This window comes from Camponotus floridanus, unplaced genomic scaffold, assembly GCF_003227725.1.
Source record: "Camponotus floridanus strain SB8 unplaced genomic scaffold, Cflo_v7.5 scaffold129, whole genome shotgun sequence".
NCBI classification, from domain to species: domain Eukaryota; kingdom Metazoa; phylum Arthropoda; class Insecta; order Hymenoptera; family Formicidae; genus Camponotus; species Camponotus floridanus.
This window is the reverse complement of record NW_020229247.1, coordinates 466,930-490,544: the sequence shown is the minus strand read 5'-3', so window position 1 is coordinate 490,544 and position 23,615 is coordinate 466,930. Positions and strand designations below refer to the sequence as shown.

The 23,615-nt window shown below is 29.9% G+C and overlaps 1 protein-coding gene across 3 annotated transcripts in view; it reads right to left on the bottom strand.

The window, feature by feature from the left end:
- Nucleotides 1-64: 64 nt before the first annotated feature.
- Nucleotides 65-23,615, bottom strand: part of LOC105258720 (secretin receptor) — a 34,732-nt gene continuing 11,181 nt past the window's right edge. The window contains exons 2-13 of one of the 3 annotated variants that reach the window (XR_003122390.1): nt 18,510-18,608; nt 11,024-11,117; nt 7,596-7,702; nt 6,826-6,972; nt 5,456-5,556; nt 4,676-5,022; nt 3,434-3,564; nt 3,264-3,349; nt 2,923-3,067; nt 1,994-2,263; nt 969-1,129; nt 65-597 (exon numbers count right to left, since the gene is read on the bottom strand). Coding sequence is in view for 2 of the 3 variants with exons in the window: in XM_011270179.3 (XP_011268481.1) it covers nt 502-597; nt 969-1,129; nt 1,981-2,263; nt 2,923-3,067; nt 3,264-3,349; nt 3,434-3,564; nt 4,676-5,022; nt 5,456-5,556; nt 6,826-6,972; nt 7,596-7,702; nt 11,024-11,117; nt 18,510-18,521 (1,710 nt within the window). In the remaining variant the exon portion in view is untranslated. Of the gene's footprint in view, nt 598-968; nt 1,130-1,980; nt 2,264-2,922; nt 3,068-3,263; nt 3,350-3,433; nt 3,565-4,675; nt 5,023-5,455; nt 5,557-6,825; nt 6,973-7,595; nt 7,703-11,023; nt 11,118-18,509; nt 18,609-23,615 lie in introns of all 3 variants that reach the window. The other 2 variants (XM_011270179.3, XM_025405970.1) reach the window with 2 other exon arrangements.

The following is a 23,615-nucleotide window of genomic DNA, read 5'->3' as shown; positions in this document are numbered from 1 at the left end:
GTTTCGCGAGTAAAGCTTGTGCAACAACAATAGGTGGCGTATAGAATTTCAAAACATTGAGATATATCGATACGAGATACTTTATCGAATATTCCAATACATTTCAACAAATGCTTAAAATAATGAAATATCGAATATTGATTTTTTATACATATTATACATGTACATTTATGCTTACACTATTTAAATTACGACATGAACGATTATATAAACAACACGATGTGTTCCTGTAAAAGAAGAATTAATAAGACTGAATTTCCATTTATAATATATAAAAAACTACTCTAAGACATAAAAAACATACATAAAAGAATAAAATTTTACTTCTATTTCTTCTTTTTTTCTCTCTCTGTTTCGTGGGAAAATTTATGTCAGATTTAAATCCCTTCAGTTTTATTTTCTTTCAGGGATAATATACGCATTTAAATGCGTATTATACATTTACAGGACATGTATTTTGTTATATGTTTGAATCCAAGCATTATCACTGGTATAATGCTGCTATAGTTTATGCAATTCGTATGCGAGATGGCAGCATTCCGAGTCACTCCATCGATGTTGATCACGGATTTTATCGATATTTCCCGACACTTCAGACTAAAAGAAAAAAAAATGATTTAGTGATACAAAAATTAATTTTTTCAGTAACAAGATATTTTTTATCGTTTGAAAAAAAATCGAACATTTATTCATCCAATAAATTTTGGAAAGCAATTAATAATATATATGCTTATAAATATATACATTATATATTTATTTTATATGTTTAAATTTATTTAAATGTACATATTTCTATTTAAATATTATATAAATTTAGATAAATTTTAAATATTGGTATTCAAAAAATATAATGTAAAAATATAACTAGATGTTATAATGAGCGCGATGAAATAAAGAGTAAAATATTTACTGATAACTATATTAAAGATTTAGAAAATTTGACACAGATATTCGCGTGACACACTCACGTTCGAGCAGAAGGAGAGTAACGATTGATCCGTATACTTGCTGCACAGAGGCGATGTGTGATGAATATGTTGATCTTGCATCGTCGATTGCAGTATTTGATTGTTATCGACAATCTCCAAGTCTTTATTGCTCGCTAAACTACATCCTCTCGTTCTAACGTCTGTAAAATTTCATTACGTAATCGCATGTATATGCGCTGCGTAGATTCGCGTTCAAGAAATATTGTAAGCTTTTCACTGCCTTGTTTAATAATGATCGATTTTTGACTTTAAATTTAATCTCAGACTTTATACTCAAATACCAAACGTTCTTTTTAACGCTTTATTTTTCTCATGATGTATCGTATGTTTGATGTATTATTTTCAGTTTAGTAGATAGTTAGTAAATATTTTTCTGTCTTCTTTTTTATATCTAGAATACGGAAAAATCAATAGGAAAAAAAGAATTGTATATATTATTTTAATTTAGATGACAAATTTTTGAAATAAATTTACTAATGTGCTTGCTTATTCTTTATCCCATACAGCACAAGATATTCCATAAACATTCTAGGACATTCGTAGAATATTCAAATATTCATAAAATATTTTAAGATGTTCATAGAATATCTTGTGCTGTATGGGATAGCTCATATGTTGAGTGCAAAATATATTAAACATTTGATTCATCTGTGATTTTATTTATTCAAATAGTTATCAAAAGCATCTTAGTTGCATAGATTTTTTTTTTAAGATTTGATTAATTGTTTTATTTTGCTCAAATTCCTTAAACAAAGAAATCTGTATCTGAGATATTTTAACAATTTCCAGAAATTTTTAAGTAGCGATTTAATCGTCAATACGATTCAATCGTCAAACAATTATGTTTGATTTATTAATTCTAATCTATTAAAGGAATTAAAATAAAGAAGGATCAAAGTAGAATCAAGTAATAAACGTTAAGCAATGGATATAAGAAGGACGAGACACAAGAGACAGAGGATACGACGTTTCATAGGATTTAAGGGGACACCTTGTGTACTCGCCATCGAGTGGGTGGACTGACGGATGGTCTGATCTTGGAACATGCAAGGATTTGCCTTCCAGCGTGACTTCCACCACTTGGGTTTCCTTGAGTGTCGACTGCCAGACTTTGAGATATTGTTACAGCTGCATGTGCTGACTGAGTGTGTTGATGGTCGTGAACCCCATCGTTTTCCATGAATACGCGTCCACTTGATGCTCCGAAGCGTCCTGGACACTTCAGTCCTTACTTCGCCGTTCAGAAAGCAATACAATACCGCCACGAAGAAGCCCTTCCGAAAACAAAGAAATAACTTCTGTAATTTTAATCGTTGCTGAGCAGATCAGAGTTCTTTTAATGCGAATCTTTATAATATTATTATATTTTTTTTTGTGTAAATCAAAAAAAATTATAATATTGTTATTTATATCTTTTAATAGTATTTTTTATTTTATCTGTTATTTTTTCACTTAATAATCTCATGTGCGTTTATTCATCTATGTCCCTATTTTTTTATCATTATTTATTAATTTTGTGAAGAAAAAATTTTTAGAATATAACAAAATTGAAATTTAATAAAGAAGAGTTATCTTGTATAATAAATATTATACACACATTAGAAAAAAATTTAATCATAGAGATTTAAAAAACTCAGATTTCGCTGTTTATATGATATAAGGTTCTGCTATATAAAGTTGAATGGCATAAAGTTACGTAAATCCAATAATCTGTGCTTTTAAAATTCAATTAAAAATATAAAACTTTTTATTACTAGCTCAGTGTATAATTCAATTTTGGAAATTTTGTAGATTACTTAGTAATTTTTGCATAAATTTTTCAACTAGTTGAAATGCAGCAATCATTAAGAGGTTTAGTAAAAGCTTACTTAAGACAGTTCGGCGTTTGGTATAAACTAGATTAGTGCTATTAATAATTATTAATATTATATACCTGAAAAGATGCAAACAGCTGGTCACAGAAGAGCCATACGATTTCTACAGTCTCGTTTACGCCGATACTATATGACATTCCGATAAAAAATGCGTAATGAACTCCAAAGAGTGGTACCAAGACTAACGTACTTCTAGCCCACCGTCTAAATCGGAATATAATAGATATACATATATACGTGTAGTTAATTAAATTATATATAAATATAATAATTATTAAAATTATATATAAAATAATTTTACATATGTGTGCCATTTTTCGCTAAAAAAAAGAAATAAAAAAAATAAGATTATGATAGATTATAATATACTAAGTATTATAACTTTTCACATAAAGCTTACTTGTATCTTTGCGTTTCCTCCGACATGGTGGACTTGAGTTTTACCAGCAGTACTCTCACGATGTTGATGAAGAGCACAAAATTTATCTGACATGAGTGAAACGGTAAATTTATTTGCGACTGAATTAATTATAGCTCAACGAGCTTCTTTGGCACTCACAAAATGCTTACCAAAATAGAGAGTATCGTAGGTACTCGTATAAAGAGAAACAAGAGTGGCTTCACATTGGTCGTCCAGCAATATGTGTCCTCATATATGATTCTCGTAACTACCCAGGGTAAGATAAATGCAGCTGGCAGACCTGAAAGACGAAATTGTGATGATTACACGAGCAAAAACAAATTTACCAGAACAATTTATTACGGTTATTAATAGTAAGTTCCTTCAAGCAAAAATGAATAATTTGTTGAAAAGTATTTTTCGGTAATGGAAATGAATGGATTTCACATATATACACAAAGTTAAAAATTAATAATTTTAATAAAACAATAAAGTCTTGAAAGAAATATCAGAAATATTGACATATGTCTGAGATGATCAGAAGATGGAAATCGTTTGATATAACATTGTTTGTGGAATATGTTTATAACAAATTAGAACTGAAAGTGATATATATGGCATTACTGTCGCTTGCATCATGTAACTTTCGGAGATACAATAATCGATACGATGTCACATTTCATACAGAACTATGTTGTGATTTTCTTCTATGGTAATTCTTGAAAATTTTGAAAAATCATACAATTTTCTTGTAGAAAATCATATTATCTTTTGCTGTTAAAAGTTATATAACATATTTCAAAAGAAATATATATCTGAAGCAGATTTGTACTTTGCTCTTCATTGTATTTGCAATTCAGCACGCTTTTCATCAATAAAAATGTAGCTTCTGTGTTTTTGTTTAATTTTTTAATGTTAGATAGTATTGCAATAAAAAGTTAGAAAAAGCTAATAAATTAAATATTTATTACGAAAACATTGCAACTTAATCAAATAAGAGCAGAGCATACAGATCGATGAATGTATAAAATATTTTAATTTTAAGAATTAAATTTTAGATTAATTAAATTGTTGGATTTTAAATTAATTAAAAAAGTTAAAAGGCTAGTTTTAGATTAATTAGAAATTGAAATTATTCTTCACTCAGTAAAAAAATCTGTATTAAATTTTTTTAAAACATACACAAGATATGTATATATTTTTATATAAGTCTATTAAGATATAATATATAAATATATTTTATATAAAAATATACTTTATATTCATAAATATGTCACAATTTATTAACGTGACAAGGTTGTTAATAAAAACAAAGTAACTTATAATCAATCTCTAGAAATATATAAGATTGATTATGATTTCAGAAATCCTTCTAAAATTAACAATGATTTCTTAAAATAAATTTTACTTACCCCATCCAAAAGCAACGTAGACCGCGATGCTGGAGTTGGCGTCGGAGAAGAGTGCGAAAAAAATCAGATTGTGTAGATATACACCCTCCATCAGGATCCAGGAATAATTGGCCAGAATAAAATATTGCCACAAGCTGGTAAACATTTTGCAGTGCCAGTTGTTTTCTGTATCATTAATCCAATAGCCTTCGTCATGTTTGATCACAGCATCCGCCAGTCCGATACCGGATACGAAGAGCAGGTCCTTGAGTAGCGCCATAAATGCTCGCATCACGAATGAGACGAACAGATGCATGTGCAATATGTTCCGCGAGCATCGCAATTTCCTACGTCCGATGGGAGACAAACTTGAACGTGGCAATGCGAATTACGTTTCGATTAAAATATGCAAGATTTCATGTGACGCCGTGAGACACACGATTTGATTTTGAAATTAAATTAATTAAAAATCCCAACGACGGTTTTCCAGGCTTGCATTTATATCAATAATAATATTAAATAATATTAATTAAATAAGATGAGAGTTCTATTATTCTTTTCCTATCGCTAATTTCGATATTAAAATCTCTATTTTATAACGCAATATATGCTGAAGGAATAAAGAAATAGAAGAAAGAAATTTTCTTTAAAACATTCAAAAAATATTAAATTATAGTTGTTTTTTATTTATAAATTGGAAACATGTATGGAAGCATAAAAAAATGTATAAAATGAAAATGTATAAAACGTCTCGTTACAATCATATGCGTTAAAATTTTATATTTATATAATTATACTTACTTAATAGTCGCCAAAATACAAAACGCGATGATGAGAGTGAATAATGAAATTGTGTAGCCGAGCTTCGAAATGGTCTTCACTATCGGAAAGAAATTCTGCAACTGTATTTAAAAAAAATAATTAATGATTTCCTTATCATTTTGATTGTTTCAATAATTAAAGTATGCGTAAAATCTTAATATTAATTAGATAAAATTTTTAGAGAATATTAAAATATTAAATAGTGAAAGAATATTAAGTAGTAGAATAAATCGACTTATCTTTGAGAGTAGCTTATCGTTTTAAATTAAGTCTAATTTATCGATCGATGCGACTTTAAATAATGCTTTGTAAAACAATATTGTCATAAATATGATCTTTCTTCGAGATACGTTGGAAAGTTTTAAATGACATTCAATTTATGGCTCGTAAACTCTTACAGTCTTCTTTATTACACTCTTTTTCTACTTAATTTTTCATTAATTCCTTTTTTATTTCATTCTGTATTCGCTTTTATGCAGTATTTATGATGCTTAAGGAGATTATTACCTGTTATATTATGATTTCATTATCGCTATATAAAGCTTTTCGTTATGTAATTTTTAGTCGTTTTACGCTTAGAATACAATATTTTAACTGTATTCTTCGCTTGTACTAAAATTAATAAATATGTTAATATTTGCCACTTTATTCGATAAATTTCGCGTAAAGTTGTTAATTTAGATTTCAAATATCTCACGCGTCAAATGTATATAATATATCGAGCTTAAAATTTTAATCAACGTGTCTAAAACTTTGAAATTATTTTTTCTACTTTGTTTTTACTAAATTAATTGAATTTTTTACTAAATTTATTGAAGATCGAAAAGTTGCTGGAAAGAGAAATTGATGGTTGAATAAATAATTGCTCAGTTCGAATTCTGAAGCTGCCGTTGCTTTACGAGGAAGCAAGCCTTGACTATCGGCTTTAAAATTCAACGCAAAACTGGAAGAAAAATTCTTTTTAACATTTTCCACCCATTTTCCTTAATAATACTATTATGCTGTAGCTATTGACTCATCTGTCTGTTCGCTCGTTTCATTACCGTCCAAGAAAACTAATTTTACGACAATGTCTTGGACTACTATGTAAAGCGTCATGACGCCCACCTGGGTGGACAGAGTCATTTACAGCACTCATTTCCTCGCGAGTAGAATGACTGACGTCATGTCACCGTGTGATTCCAATTGATCTCTTCATCTCCGCCGTTTTCCGCATGGCAAATTTATTCCTTCGATCGATGAATTACACACATGATTACTTAAAGTTCTAACAAAAAAAGTCTAAAAGTTCTAACAAAATGTCTAATTCATTTATCGAACTGTTTTTTCAGCTATTTTTATCTATTTACCTTGAGAGTAATATTATTCGCCTGTACATCCGATATGTTCAGGACAACAAACTGATCTTGATAACACTGGCTATAATTACTCCATATCATATTAGCAGCATTTACATACCATTGGCCATTTGGCATGCATTGCTTCGATGCATATGCCTGAAAAAAAAAGAAGTATTTGTCATCTAACTTTTAACTTAATAAAAGTATCGAAATATGTTATCTTTCAAACTACAAGCAAGATTGTTCTGAGAGATTTGTTTCGAATTTAATTTCGATTGAGTTTACTTTAATAAAATTTTACAACTTGCATATTTTAATTTTCAATAAAGATATCTAAAAGCTCGAGCACTGAAAAATGTTATAGAATGAATGAAGTATCTGCTAAAGTTCTGCTTAAGAAGAACTAGAATTTAAATTCGTCGGAAAAGCGTTTGGATATGTTGGAAAACTTTGATGCCAGATTGTGCCGGAAGCATCTCAATCAGTTGGGTCTGAAAAATAGATTTCGCCGATCAATCAGCGAAGATCTACATTAGAACGTTATTAGACCGAGAAAATAATTAAGTTTCTCGAAGTTTTAAACTTTTTATCTCGATTTTAATTTGTTCCGATCGTTTAAATTTTCAACGTACATATAAATATGTGTCTTCTATATACATATATAATTCAATGGTAAAATTTTATATACGTAAGCGCAAAGTATTGATTCCGAAAAAGCTATTACACGAATCAATTCAGTTTTATGTTTGATACAATTGATGAAACGTGACTATACTTACATGAGGTTCGAAACCCATGATGTAAGAGGGACAGTGCTGAATCGCCAACTGTCCTGGTGCTGTCGAGTTCCAACATAGTATCGTGTCCCAAATTTCGGGGCACCAATCTGAATAAAATTACGTCCAAATATTAGCGCAAGAAGAAATAACGAAGGCACTTAAATAAACACATTTTATCTCGAGACTTTTTAGAACTTATAGATTCTGTTTGGATTAAATGTTTATTTATTTCACTTGGAATGTAATTTAAATATCTCTTACATCTACTGAACACTTACGAATCATACACTGAAAAAAATATCCGGTGAAAAGATAACGAATTTATAACGGATAACGGATTTATACCGATCACTTTAATCGAAAAAAAAAAAAAAAAAAAAAAAAAAACCGGTCAGATATCCAATCAGAAAATATTGATCGATCGGATATCTGATCAGAAAGTTCAAAATTCGGAACTTTCCGATCAGATATCCGATTAAAAGTGATCGATATAATATCCATTCATTATCTTTTCATCGGACATTTTTCTCAATGTACTCCTTCATAAACATATACATATATATTTACATTTATATTATTATTAAATGTGCTATGTCGAGCCAATTCATTGCCATGAGCAAGCCTAATTCACACATGGGAATCATCACTTCAAAGTTAAACGAGAAACTTGTTTTCCCGATTGAATCGAGCAATCTTTCAGTGGCAGGTTCAACGGCTTAGCGCAATCCATTAAACAGACATGTATGAACGAAATTGCATTTGATCGTTTTCATATGTATATCACGCATTCGCATGTTCTGTGCAGAGATGCGAACGGAGTGAAGCAGTAGGATTACCGCATTTGCGTGAAACAATGCCATATACTCGGTATTATCGAGGTTCATTATACGCGTACATGGCATATTACAAGGCCAGATGTACTGTGCATCCACCGATGCACTCTCCGTTGCCACATACATCCGTTGCATCCCAAGTCGTGCGCAGCCTTCCGATCGGTGTCGAATATTCTAATAAAATTCGATACAATTGGGAACTATTAGAATTCGAATGAAGCGTGTGACGATGACATGGAATGCTTCGAGACACAAACAGCGTTTACTTTATTTATGTATTCCTTTAATTGGATTTTAAACTTATAATATGTATCAATGTATGTGTGTTAAAATATTCTCGCTTTTTGCCACGTATATATATAACTTTAAATTAGATAAAATATAAAATTCTCGAAAATTATATATGAGATAAAAAATGTTTTAAAAAAAAGCGTGAAAAATGTGCGCGACATTTTTGATACATTCTATAGAGGAATTAAAAAAAAAGTTCATTGGTTTTTTGTCAAGTGCCATCTGATTTAAAATTTCTGTACATTATGCATAGTGATAAAACTGAATTATGTAAAAACGACAGATTATTAAGAGTTTAAAGTACTTTTAACTCCAGACATGACTGTACGGACTAGAATTTATTATATCGCGATGTGTTTTTTCTTTGATCCTTTATTCTTTCGAGCTACATTTAACACTTTGCTTCTTAACAATCGGAACATTAAAATAATTTACTAGAGCTTTTTCGTAATTATCTTCATTTCAACTCCAGTTATTCTCGAATTAAAACGTTTCTGTCGGATGAATAGGTACAATTATGTAAAAAATGCAAGGCTTTAAAAAAGATTCTTATAACTAATGTATTTGATTATCCTGGATTATTTATTGAAAAAGATTCATATATTCATTTATTGAAATTCGGGGGGGGGGGATTCATAATAAAATAATTAACATTAAATGAATAGAAATAATAATTAATAAAATAATTAATATTAAATGAATAGAATGATGTAATATGTATTAAGCGACAATTGTATATAATTTTCTATTATACTAAGACATCAAACAAAATCTGCGAAACTCGTTTGGCTTCGCAATCAAATGTTGCTTGTGTAACTAGTGGTGACATATTGGCTCTACATCTGATTTCGTCCGAGTTGTTTAAACAAGCCGGCATCGTGATACGAGATTAATTGTGATATTAATTGCTTCGGAGACATTCTATAAGCGATGTTTATTCACACACGTGTGTACACACGCGGAAACGCAAAATGCGACACGTGTGAACGCTTGACATTAGTCCATGTGTTGCACATGTGCATCATATCTCGGTCTTTCCAGACCCTGCATTATGCAAATTTATCGCTCGTGAATGTTCGCTTTCGATTGTTTACTGCCGCAATTGATCATTGATGCTTTCAAAGTGCTCATTGCAATTGATCATTGATGCTTCAAAGACAGCACGAATTATTTTGTCTCTTAAAAAACAAGAGTCAAAATGCAATTTAAACTTGTAACGTGAAAAGTAGAAGAAATAGTTTTAGATCGTATCTCAATTTTTGATTCACGACTGCAAAAATACTACTGGAAGCTTTTTATAAATCGATACATTGTGCAATTTATATGACTAGACTATTATGAGACGCATGCTATATGCACGCCATTTATTTTCTCTCTATATCATATATTATTTAATAAACTGCAATTAACAAATTTATAATTTAAAAGGAAATCTCGAAGTATGAAAATTTAGTTTTAAAATTGGAACATTTATTTAAAATATTAAAATTTAAAAAATTTTAAATGATAATATTAAATTAATTTAGATAAATAATAAATAATCTTTTGATCAAACTATAATATGAACTATATTTAATATTCATTTTTTAAATGAATAATAAATTTAATATGTGATATTGGTCCAATTATTGAAATTAATTTAAAGTGCAAGACACATTTGTGTATCAATTCAATATACGCTTTTTAAAAGTGGATATAAACATGGTAATAACATTTAATTAAACAAACACAATAATAATATTTCATTTAAATAAATGCAAATATCGTAAGAAATAGATTGTTAATTGAATATTTTCAGTTACTAAATAATTGAAAAATTAATTATTTACGATTCTATTGGCAATTGGTGATTATTTGTATTTGATTGCATATGTTTCATTATATGCTCATTATAATTACATCTAGGTTGCCTATTGTGTATTTCCTATTCTACGACTAATACAGTAAAGTTAATCAATTAGAATGTCGTATTATTTGATAAACCATCAATCATAACTTAAACTCAAACCATCAATCATAATTTTACGTAATAGGAGCGACACGAGAAGAGATCGAAATGCATGCGAGTGGAGCGATACATGATCCAACACGAAGCAGGTGGCTAAACGATAATTTAAGATCGTTCATGCATATGATACTGTTTTACTAAATGGATGCTTAATTGTGTCAGTCGCAATCGTTTCTTTCCTCTCTCTTTCTCTCTCTCTCTCTCTCTCTCTCTCTCTCTCATGAAATATCATTTAACACGTGGCAATATTTCGCGCATCATTTTTTTTGAAATTATTTAAATGCTATTCTGCTTACCTGTTCCCAATTTATTTCCATGATTACAGCGATCGGATTCTGATTTCAATTTTTCGTTCATCGAGTTCTTGATCCGGTCGATGTCATCATTTCTCTGAAACAAATTCAATGCAAATATGAATTAATATTCATAATTATTGTAAATTCTAAATGCGCAGCTATTTCATAAATGTCGTTTTTAAAACTCGTTTTAGTTATTGATCTGAACGCGCGCGTTATTTTTCCGGAATTTATTTCGTCTAAATTTCCAATTTGACAGTAACAAATATGTGATCGTGAAGTAAGAGAAAAATCTATCGATTAAGAGTAGCGAATGACGAAGCGCGTTATCTAACGAGAAGATAACAAGATACTGAAAACTAGAGAGAAGGGAATCAAAACAGCAATTCGTTTACTTAAATAGTATGCACCGTGAATTTATTTTATTCGTTTATAATTTTATATCTACCCTCACATAGTATATTAAATGGGAGAATATTTGAAAAATTTTTTCTCTTTCTTTCTCTCTTTGCTTCGTTAATAGATGTATTGTTTTTCAAATGTTGGTTCACCAATGTTCGGTACATGATCCATTTTTTTCATATTTCAGATAAAAAATTCATTAATAAAGTCAAGTTAAATAAAACAATTTCATGCTCTACATGGAGATACGTTTATCGCACAAATATTTCAAATCTCTGTATTTAATTTGTGTATCGGAACCGATATATTAAAATGTGAAAATGCACGTAAAACGTAAAAACGTACAGAAAATGTTAACTCGAGCCTCCCCATGCAAAAACGAAGGATTCATCTCGGATGGACTTTTGTGATTTTTAACTTGCCAAAATCGATATCTTGAATTGTATTTGTTTTCTATTTTTTATTGTAATCTCCTGTTACAGAATTTTCGAGAAATTTCACGATTTATTTTTCCACAACAAAGAAGAAAAAGATACATAACAACATCAAATGCTTGCCGAATATTTTTTTATGATCTTGTACTCTATGTACTTTATTTATGTGAGCAATATATGCAGAAATTCTACATTTTTCAACAAATTTTTATCTCAAAATAAAGTTTAAAAATTTGAAAAAGAACCATCCTATTATCATTAGCATAATAGCATCATAACATATTTCATGTAATATGCAAAATATCATTTAATCTAATAGTGATTAATTAAAAATTTCTTTTCTCTTAACTAAATTATAATACCATAATAAATGAAGACAGAGGATTAATTAAATTGTGATAAACTTAAATAAAACTAATGGAACTTTCTTTTATATTCTATAATTATTTAAATATATTATATTCTATAATTTATATTCTATAATTTTTAAATATATATATTTCTTTTATTCTTTTTATAATTAAAAAGATACTCATATTAAAAAAAAGCAAAAAAATACAAATTGTGCGGTTAAAAAAATCGACAAAAAGTTTGGGATAAGCTTCGAATATCAATTACTTTTATTAATAGTTTTTTCTTTATTACTTTGATATTTGAAATGTAAAATTAGTTTGTGATATTTGCAATGAAAATTTGTTTGATACTTAGTTTATAAAATTAGAGATAATGAATGTATATTATCTATGTATTTCGTTATGTTATAAAATTTTTTAACTCTGCTCAAGCTATTCATCGTATGTTGATCCACATCTAAAATACAAGTCAAACATTTTTATATATGTTTTATGCTGCAGCCTATATAAATTATAGAATTATATCATAAAAGATCATATGACGCGATGTGTATTTGACTGCAAATGTCAATATTAAATATTTAAAAAAAACTCGAAAAAATTACATTAATACTAATTTATTAGTTGAAAAGAATATTATATTTTTTTCACACACGCAAGTAGCACTTGATATAATATTTAAAGAAACAATATTTATAGACAAATAATATTTTATTCTAAATTACATTCACACATTGCATTACGTTACATCGATACACTCTTTTTGTTATAAGTTTTGAATTACCGAGTTGCACATTATTCTACATTTGCAATAAAATATAAGCCGTAAATAGCGCATAAAAAGCTTTTCCTTCATTTTATGGCACGCTCTTTCTTTTGCTGCATTTATTTTCTGCTTCTTTCCATTGTCATCTACGGCTTAATGTTATGCAACGAGAGTTTTATCAAAACTGATATTCCTCTTCATAAATTTTTATTATTTTGGTAACATTTTCATCAAGTGACATTAGTGTATGATAAAAATTTTTGTCAGCGATCAATAATCGAATCTGTTTGCGATGAATTAACAGCATGGCTGTTAACATTAAAACTGCAAATTAATATGCAAAACAGCATCGTTAAAATTATTGGATTATAAATTATTGGACTATACAATATATGGTTCTTGTAGAAATTAAATATTAATATCATATAAATAACTAATAATATATCATACTAGAGCTTATTTGAGTTTAAGAATTTATCACAATAATATATTATTAATTATTCACTATATTATATAATATTATATTATTATTACTATTATTTTTAGATGATAATAGCAGTTTGTTTAAAAAGTTAGAAAATTTCCATTGATATGCTTGTCACTTTAAAAGCATGATATTCATATTTACAAATATTCGTAAGAGAGATGATATCATTTGTGATTACTTATTTTGAATCGGTTCATAGAAATCCTTTGGAAAACTTCCCAAATGATTTCATAGTTGGCTGCGCATTTTTCCTCTCGTGTTCATTTCCATGGTACGATGACGAGGCAATAAAATTGTTTATTTTCCCTCTGACTTTTCTACGTTACTGTAACGCTCGATCTCATAAACTACAGCTTGCGCACAAGATTATTCTAGGTCGCCTCAACATAAACTTTGCGAATAACGACAATTTCTACAGCACATTTCTCTTTACCTTGTATCGCGGTTTCTAGACGCATGTTAATTCATCCCTACGATAGTTTCGAGAGTAGTTTCCGAGATGTTGATGCTGAATCCCGTAAAGCTCTCGCTTTGTCGAAGAAACTATCGCTATATTAATTCTTATAAAGATAACTGCACGCGACATCGGAAATTATCGAACACAAATTTTTTTCTCGCAGGAATAATTACGAAATAATACGAATCAACAATGAAAATTAATTTTTTAATATTGTAGTTTACAAAATTTTAATCAAACGTTTCGAAAATTTAGAAATATATGATTGCAGAGATTTACTTTTTGTTTCTAATAATAGAACACAAGTTATAAAAATCTTATTTTCTATATTTTCCTTGATTTTTATTATACTAAAAAATTGTGTGTGAATTATGTAGACTTCTCCCATAATGTTTCAATGAATTTTAATATTTAAATTAAAAAAGAATTATATCGCTATTTTTAATGATTTCCGAGAAAACAACTTTGAAAAACATTTTACGTAAATCCACACAATCTTTCAGAATATATTCTTTTTCGTCGTTTCATACAATGTATATAAAAGCCCTCTTTCCACGATAATAATTTCACTTGGCAAAATTGTATCTCCATATATTTCTTCTTTATATCTTTTTTAAAATCTAAATGTGCATGTTTTATTACAAGAAAATTTGTTTTATTTATTTACTTATTTAATAACATTCTGCATATAATTTTACATTTGAATGAATTACTTTAAGTGTGACACACGCAATGCACTGTCCCGGAAAAGCATGCACTTATACTTCACTTGTCAAGAGGAATATATCTTTATACTTCCGTATAACTGGGTACAAACGGGTCTTCATATCTCGCTACATTTTATTACATAAACGAGCATCCGTAAATCGTTGGAAAACTGCTCTGAGGCTAGCAAATGAATGGTCATTTCGCACGGAAAGTTAGCCTTCCTATTGGACTCTGAATTTCGTTAAAGCTCGAACCCGAGCTTTTTATACTGAGAGAACACTTATCGCATTATCGAGAGCATTTGAGACAGGACGGCCATCAATAATGGCGATCGCTACTTCGTGTCAAAGTGTTTGATACTCTCCATATACGAAATATCGTTTTCCCGATATTCAAATTAGTCCTCTCGTGGATATCCGTTTTGTATTACCTATGAATTATATTGTCATAGTTTCATTTCAATTCTGTATAAACAAGTTGTAAAATTCTAACTAAAAATACAAAATACTCTCGGAAAAGGAGAGAAGCGTACATTCTGAAAATACCTTCAAGACTTTTCTCTAACATATGTATATTGTAAAATATTTTTATAGAGCAAAGAGAGAAACTTCTCTCTCTAATATATTACGCAACAATTTTCATAATAACAATTCATATAAGTTTCATATAAAATTCATATAAAATTCATATAAATTTATATAAAATATAGCAAAATTGTACCCGTTACTGTACTTGCACACTACATTATATGCAAAGTGTTTCTAAACCCTTGGGAAAAATAAATAATATTAAGTGATATGAAGTTACATGGTTCACTCCCTCCACGCACGTGCTAATAAATGACGGCCATCAAATATATAATGACATAGAATATAATTAAAAATAACATCTGCTTTGAGTATAAAAACTTTTCTGAGAAAAGGGGCGGTAGCTGGATTATTTGCTTACTGTAGACATAAAAAGATTAAGAGAGGCAAGTTAATTAATAACTCAATTTAATCTCAATTTAATTTGTTCCACTTTTTGAATACACGTAGGGATAAATGTGATACATAAATCAAATGTACGATTCTCTCAGAGACAAGTTTCTTCGTGTTTTGTGATAGCTATGGGGAAATCTTCGTTGTTAGTTCGTAGGGAATCGGCAATCCCTTACGGGGAAATTTCGCTTTGACCTCGTTGGAAAGCGTAGACTTTTGTGAATACACCAAAGGGCATTTACAGCGTAAAGTGAAGCATTTGAAGCAAGCGTTTGTCTTCATGCGAAAATCCACATGCGGGAAAATACAGAAAGCGTGTTGCTTTTTACTGTTATCGTCCTAAGTGATCGCAGTTCATGATCCATGTAAAGCTTTCGCATAAACCTCTTTATGAAGGAAAAAAACCCTGTTATATTTATTACATATGCACGTGCAAAAGTGCGTTGCTTGGAAAAAGCTCGTTAAGGATTTGCGTTGTATAAAAACACACGGATATTATTAGAAGCAGATATCGTAATAAGCTGCCGATAAATAAAATAGTACCATCAGAAGCACTGCGTTTCAGAAAGATTTTTCAAAAAAATTTTCTTACTTTAACGTGATGTTCGTGAAATAAAAAATATTTGCAGGATTAGAGTATATACAATATATATATATGTTTTTTTTTGGACAAAAATAAAGATAAAATATTATTGCTCATTAATTTAAATACTTTGTAAAAAGATGTGATTACTATTTCTAATTGTATGCAAATACGCATTAAATAATTAAATAAATTTATATAAATCTTTTTTCGGTCAGTAATATGGTATAATATATTATGATTATTGTTGAGAAGCGATTAATTTTAACGTGATATTACTAAAATGTCATTGGCAAACAATATCACATGAACGCAATTAATGCAATTTTGACTTTGCCGAATAAAAGAGCATGAATTGCCATGAGAATGCAATAAAGTAGAAAATAACATAATTGTTATGATACAAATTACTTGGAAATTTCTTTGAATGATTTTGAGTGATTTTCACAATGAATTACATAATGAATTTTATTCAGAATGAAATAACTGCAATTATAATCTTGATGATTAAATAATCTCCTCAGATAATAGTAAATAAAATGGTTTTCTTATAAGAAAATTAATAAATAATTTCTTCTAGGGAATTATTTACAAATTGTTTATAAATACAAGAATAATTTATTTCTAAGAAACGATTTTCAACATTTTTGTATAGATATCTTTAATATATTATTTTTTCAATATATCTATTATATTATTTTCAATATATTCATTATATTATTTTTTCAATATATCCAACAATTTATTTTAGGTATTTGATATTATATTTTAGACATCATATATAAAATTACTAGACAAACTTTTTATTAAATAAATCGATTTAAATTCAATTTTTTATGTAAAATTTAAATATATTAAATATATTGAATATATTAAAAAATCATATATATGTATATTTTAATTTTATTATTAATCAGCATTACAAAACTGATTTTTCGCAACTTTTCCAAGTAAATTTTGAATTTGCTTGAAAAACTTCAGAAATGCAAAAATTAAATAAAAATTTGAAATAAATGAATCACAGAAAATTATCTATTAAAACATATTATTCAATGAGAAATTATATAAATTATTCTAAAATCAAACTCAAAAGAAAAATAAAAAAAGCAACACAAAAAAGCAAAATATAAATAGTCTTTGTCAATTGCATGCAACGTCTTTTAAGTTTTTCTATCTCGATAATTCAGATTGTATTCAAAAGTATTCAGAGTTTCTGCTGCGACAAAGAAATTCTACAAAATAAAGTTATGTAGTTGCATTGCAAGAAGACCATTTAAAAATGTACGTCTGCAAATGTCAATCCAGCTAATCCTTTCGATATTTTTTACATGCCAAGAAAAACGTCGGCAGTTTGCTGATAGCCTGCGATTGATCTTTCAGTTTATATAGAAAATATTACCTTTCCGCGAAGACATTTATAGATATTCTAACAGAGAAAAGTATCTCTCCAATATTCCGGCGGTGGCAGATGCATGCAAATAATAAGATTTTGAGATTCTCTTTTGTTGATGTTGACAAACTGAAAGGTCGACTGGCATCGAATAAATATCTGGCTTTGGATTGACGTATTATTATGATAACCAACGTTGTTTTCTTTATTAGAAAAGCAAATTAAATAAAAATTGTTATGAATAAAAAGTGTGTTGTTGCCTGTTTCGTATAGTGTTATGCTAGTTTTTATTTATTTCTTTTTTATAAGGATTCTCGAGATCATCTTATCTAAATTATCCAAAGTACGCACAATTATTGCTATAACTAAAAGAGCTAAGAGCGTTACGAAACAGTGATTGAACTTGTTTTGAAATCTATTCATCAATTTCAAAATATGCGATCGCAAATTTTCTCCAAGTGACGCGGAATGGAATGAGATATCGTAATTTAATTATATTGGCGTTTGATTCATTAATACCACTGATGTAGAGCGAAATTTATGATATATTTATTTTTATGATTTCATGTTTAATGACAAATATAAAAATATTAAAATAAAATTAAAAAAAAATATATATAAAAGAGTTTAGAGCAAAGAAGAAATATATTTAATATTATATTTTTATTTGCTTATAATATTTTTTTAAAATGGATTTTTACTGCATTAAAACTAGAAAAGTATTCAAAATTAAATTATGTAATTTATTAGAAATGCAATATAAAATATAAAATAATTTATTACATTTTTTGCTTTCAACTTAAAATGATTTCGCTTTGGAGGCAGAAGTCAAAATCAATAAATGTCAAAATTATTTTATAAAGTATGAATATTATAATTCGTGTGCAGTTATTGTACAAATATATAATATAATTAGTATTACTTACATGCGAATCCATGGCGGCTTCTTGGATTACTGTCCGTGAGTCCTCTTCTCTCAGCTGCTTTTATTTCGGAAATACGCACAATTCTCAGAATGATCGATTCTGAAACATATCGCGTGTTATTAATTAATTATTGATATCGCTTGGTATTCCCAGTGAAGCAGAAAAACATGTTCTTTTTTTACGCGTAGTTCCTTTATAATTTTATTGCCATCATATTCGCGTAAAATTAATAATTCTAATTATTTCAGGGTGATTGTTTTTTATGATTAATTTTAGTTAATTATTGTGTCATGTAGTTAGACATTACAGGTTATTGTAATAAGCTTACACAGTAGAAAATACATCAATTATTTTCCTGTCACACAAAGAGAACGCTTTAACGTGGCTTTCGGCTTTTGTGCAATATAACCGCGAAAATCGATGGTTATTATCATATATAATTCGATATATTGCAGTAAGTTATTTAAGAATATTTTGATGACAGAATCTCACATCGTTTGTCATATCGGTGACAAATATTGACTCGATGCAAAAGCGATGTTTCACACATTGATGTTTTTACAAATAACGTTAACGCAAACTGCACATCAATAATATTTGTTACAATATCCGCGCATGTTGTTTCCCAATAAAATATAGATAGAAGCTATTATTAACTCTCTTTCTTTGTTTACCAAAATAAATTAATGTTGTAAAAACAAATGAGATACTTAATTTGTTTATGCAGCAAACAATCATGCTATTATTATTTTATAAATACATCGGCGAAAGGATTCATTACGAAAATAATTATTTACAGTTGGGCCAATAAAGAATACAATGAGAATTAATCAACGAAATCTCGAATTGGGGATGATAACCGGAATAGCCTGACGCACCCTTATTTGTCGTTTAATTAGCTGTGTACTGTGTATTAGTAGGTCAAACAACACCTCTTCTTCTTTCACGATACTGCATCCTCCAATCTATTATCCGGATACGATAATCATTAATGGCGATCGATCAGCAACCCAAGACAACAATTACGAAATTTCGTAAAATTTGTACAATAGATAAAAGAGATATCGCTCGAGAATAAATAAATTAATTGAAATAGAGATCGCAATAAAGTCAAGAAGGAACATTCACTCGCGAGTGATTGAAGCTCAATTTTATTTAAAAGCTTGCATTATTCATTTGATATTTATATAATTGTATGCAACAAAACAAAAGGCTTTAATATATATATCAGTAATCTTTGAAAAGCTGACATTAAATGCGAATAATTTATTAAACCACCATTTAGTCGTAATTATTATGTTGGCGAATTTTATGAGCAATATCGATTTAACACATTGCCATGTACATTATATTTTCAGCAAATTAACGTGCATGTGAATGCATATCAACTTTACATAGTACATTAATACGAGGCTATCAAGGGTCATCAGCGGTCGATTAAAAACATACGTGACTAACGATCATATTCAAGGGAGATTCGTCGATTATGCCTTTATTCCGAGTCGTATTGCGAGCGAATTTAAATGGCAAGGATACGGTAGACGAACATCGCATTATCCATTGCATATGTCCCTAAACGTCAATTATCTCCGTATCATACGGTTAACCATTATGTCGAATTTGACAGATAGAATCGAATTTATCAACTGATTCGCATGTTAGCTCGAACAATAGATCACAAATTGTGCATATGTATGTGTGTATACGTACATCTCAAATCACATTAGATTAAAATTTTTGACGACTGTTGCTTGATAATATAATAAACATAGCACATTTAATTTTTTATCTAGATATGCTTAGGATGATACGAGATTTTTTTTAAAAATTCTATCTAATATCTTTTTAAAAATATTAAACTTTCACTTGTAATAACATGATCGAAGCGTGGCAAGAGCTGTATTTGCGAAAAAATTTGTACAACTAGTCTCGCGCGTGTACTTTTTTGCGTCTTATCACGTCGACAGTCACGTGCTTTTCGACGCACATCGCGATTGAAATAGATCAGCGCGTATTGCGATTGCGAGAGTCTCGAGAGGCGTTCGAGTGGCGCAAACACTCGAGGGATGTTCCACGGAACTTCCGGTTACTGGCAACGAAAACATTTCACATGTTGGTTAATGGCGTACATGCGTGCTCGTATTAAATTATCAATTTGCCCCGAGCTAGAATGGTGATAAAGTTAACAGCGTGAATGGTCGAACAATTAAGGAGAAAACTCATTCGCGCCAAGACGGCGCTTCGAAAATCAATTATACCGTCGTAGGGATTATCTACGGCTTCCTAAATTCAAAGTGAAATCACACGCAACTATTAAGAGTATTTCAAGCGAAAAATCAATTCGAGATATTCAGCACGTTTGGATTAAAAAATGCGCCTCTCATTTTTCATATTTGCTTATGGTTTATAAATTTGTTTGATTTTTATAATAAAAAAGGCAAATTATATTTGTTTTTTATATTTATGAGAATTTAATTTATTTTATAAATTTATTTAATTTATTTTGTTGATTTGATATTATTGTTACAGGTGTATTTGTCAAATTTGCCTAATTTGAACGCCGAATCCTTTGACAAATTTTTCTTTACAAATCACTTTTTTTTGAAACGTAAAATTCAGGGATATTTTTCACCGTAAATATTACAATTTATGAAATATTTTCATGTTAAACATATGAAAATAGAGGAAATAGCGCGTATACGAATGTACCATTTGCATTTAATTAAATGTTGCAGTCTGTGAGAGACGTAAATAAAATATAGAGTAAAAATGTATGGACTGTATGGAATGTTCTCATATACTTTCCAGCATTCCATCTTGAAAATATTTATACGGTTACATGAATATAATGAGAGACCATCACATCTTTATAATATTGTAATACTTGTCGCTTTATATTACAGATTGCAATTAAAGTTTCTGAACCAAGTAGAACTTAATGTCAGGTATCCTCAAGCTTGACTCAATTCCATCGCCCGTATTCCTCGTGCCCTACTTCCTACCGTTAAATACGTGGTATTTCGCTCGTTTTGCGCTTCATTTAATTTACGCGAAAATGTCGGCTTCTCTCCCTTTGTGATGGTAAAGAGACAAAGACGCTTGACAGTTCAACATAATCCCTTTAGCCTTTAAGTGTTCGCATTAGACGTAAAATCGGCGCTCTGTAATGAATCTCCACACACGTTGCCGGTGTTTTCATGGTAAAGAAAGATACTTTGTTACAAAGTAAGGCAATATTCTAATTGAATTACGTACGATAACAGAAATTCTGAATAATCTATCTTCGTAGTCATGAAATGGAATTTTGTGTACATACATTTCACCGAAGACTCTCGTGTCGAGTAAGTTCATTAGTTTAATCCGAAAGGGTAGGAAAACAAGTTGTCGATCGATGCCTTGAAACAAAAGAGCAAACCTTGGCCTTAACGTAGCGTCATCGGTCATTGCTAATTGGTTTACTTCATCAAGTATCGTCTCGCAATTAATACACGCTGACATTAATAAAGGTGCGTCGTTTTAATGAAGTGATATATACAGTACTTTGGAAAATTGCGCTGAAAGTAGTCAAATTATTTTTCTTTTATCAAGATAATAAATATATAATAAATATATAAAATAAATATATAATAAATATATGTAATTCTTCCAAGAAGAAATAGATTTACATACATATGCAACTAAAAAATAGAAATATTACAAAATAAATACCTCTTGTTCGGAGAAATAGTGAGAGAATCACGATCCGATAATCAGCTGACTGTCACCTCGCGAGACATTTTTTGACAGATCAGCTGGAAGCACGAGATGTACGCGGCTGACTTCAACTTAAATATGGCGGATACGATTTTCCGCGCAATCGGAACTAATGAAAGCAGTCGCCGAGCTCTCTTACAATGCATTTCTCACAGATTCCTTAGAAAATCGACGAGAAATACACAACGTACTCGCGCGAAATAACTCATTGTCAAATATGACGGACACATTTTCCCGCGCGATCGGGAGCAGGCATCTGTGTCGCTCGCGGTACATTCTTGTATACTTTGCCAAAAATGTCACAGAAAAATACGCGATGACTGATACACTCTCGCACGAAATATGATACACAAAACTTTCCGTGAGATCAGATTAACGAAAGTACGACTCGCATTTTCACAGATTTGCCGAAAGCACAGACGAGAAATACCCACTGAACACCTTCGATACATCGTAGTACACTAATAACTGATAAAAACATCAGGTTTGCGCCTGCGAAATATTTCAAAATTGCATATACGCGTATTTTTCGGGCGATTTCGGTCATTTCCGTCATCCTTCGAGTCGTTCCGCGGGTTGCGTTCGAAAAATCTACACAAATAGACTAATGTTAATCGACTAATCAGAACAAAGCATTCGCGAGACGACCCTTGCTCTGATTTGCCAATCAAATGGTCATTGAACTCCGATGAGTAGATTTCCGAACACAACCCCGCGAAGGATAATAAAGTAGAGGCGCAGCAGTCGAGTTTCCTTCGCCGGTCTCGATCGGCCTTGATCGGCCTTGAGTTAAATTGCATCCGCCATATTAAATATTCGCTTCACTCGCGAGTGGTCGTCGCGTATTTCTCCGACATTTTCTACGGAAACATATCGCGAGTGTGCACAGTGTTATCGCCTTCCTGGTCCTGAGCGTGAGTGAAATTGTGTCCGGTATTCGGGTCGAACTAGTTTGACGCTAGATCGCAATAATTTGGCAATTGGGACATTTCCGCAACGTATTCTCGAAAGGCCTTTATAATCAGTATCGATCATGGTTTCTTCTTTTTGATATTTTCGTTATAAAAATATATCGCGAGGCTCAATCAATCGGTCTCGAGTGTGCATAAGATTGCATTCGGTATGTATTACAGGTTAATTTGGCGAGCGTCTCAATCTTTCACTGCTATATTTTTCTTCTTTTTTGTTTTCAATGGCCACTTCTGATCAAAGAACGATCTACTATATTTTTAGCGAAGTTAGGAGAGGCTATATCGCGAGGGCAGAGTCGTTTTTTTTTCGATCGCGCGAGAAAATATGTCCGCCATATTAAAGGTATTAGACCCGGTTGCATCAATATTATTTTAGTTTTAA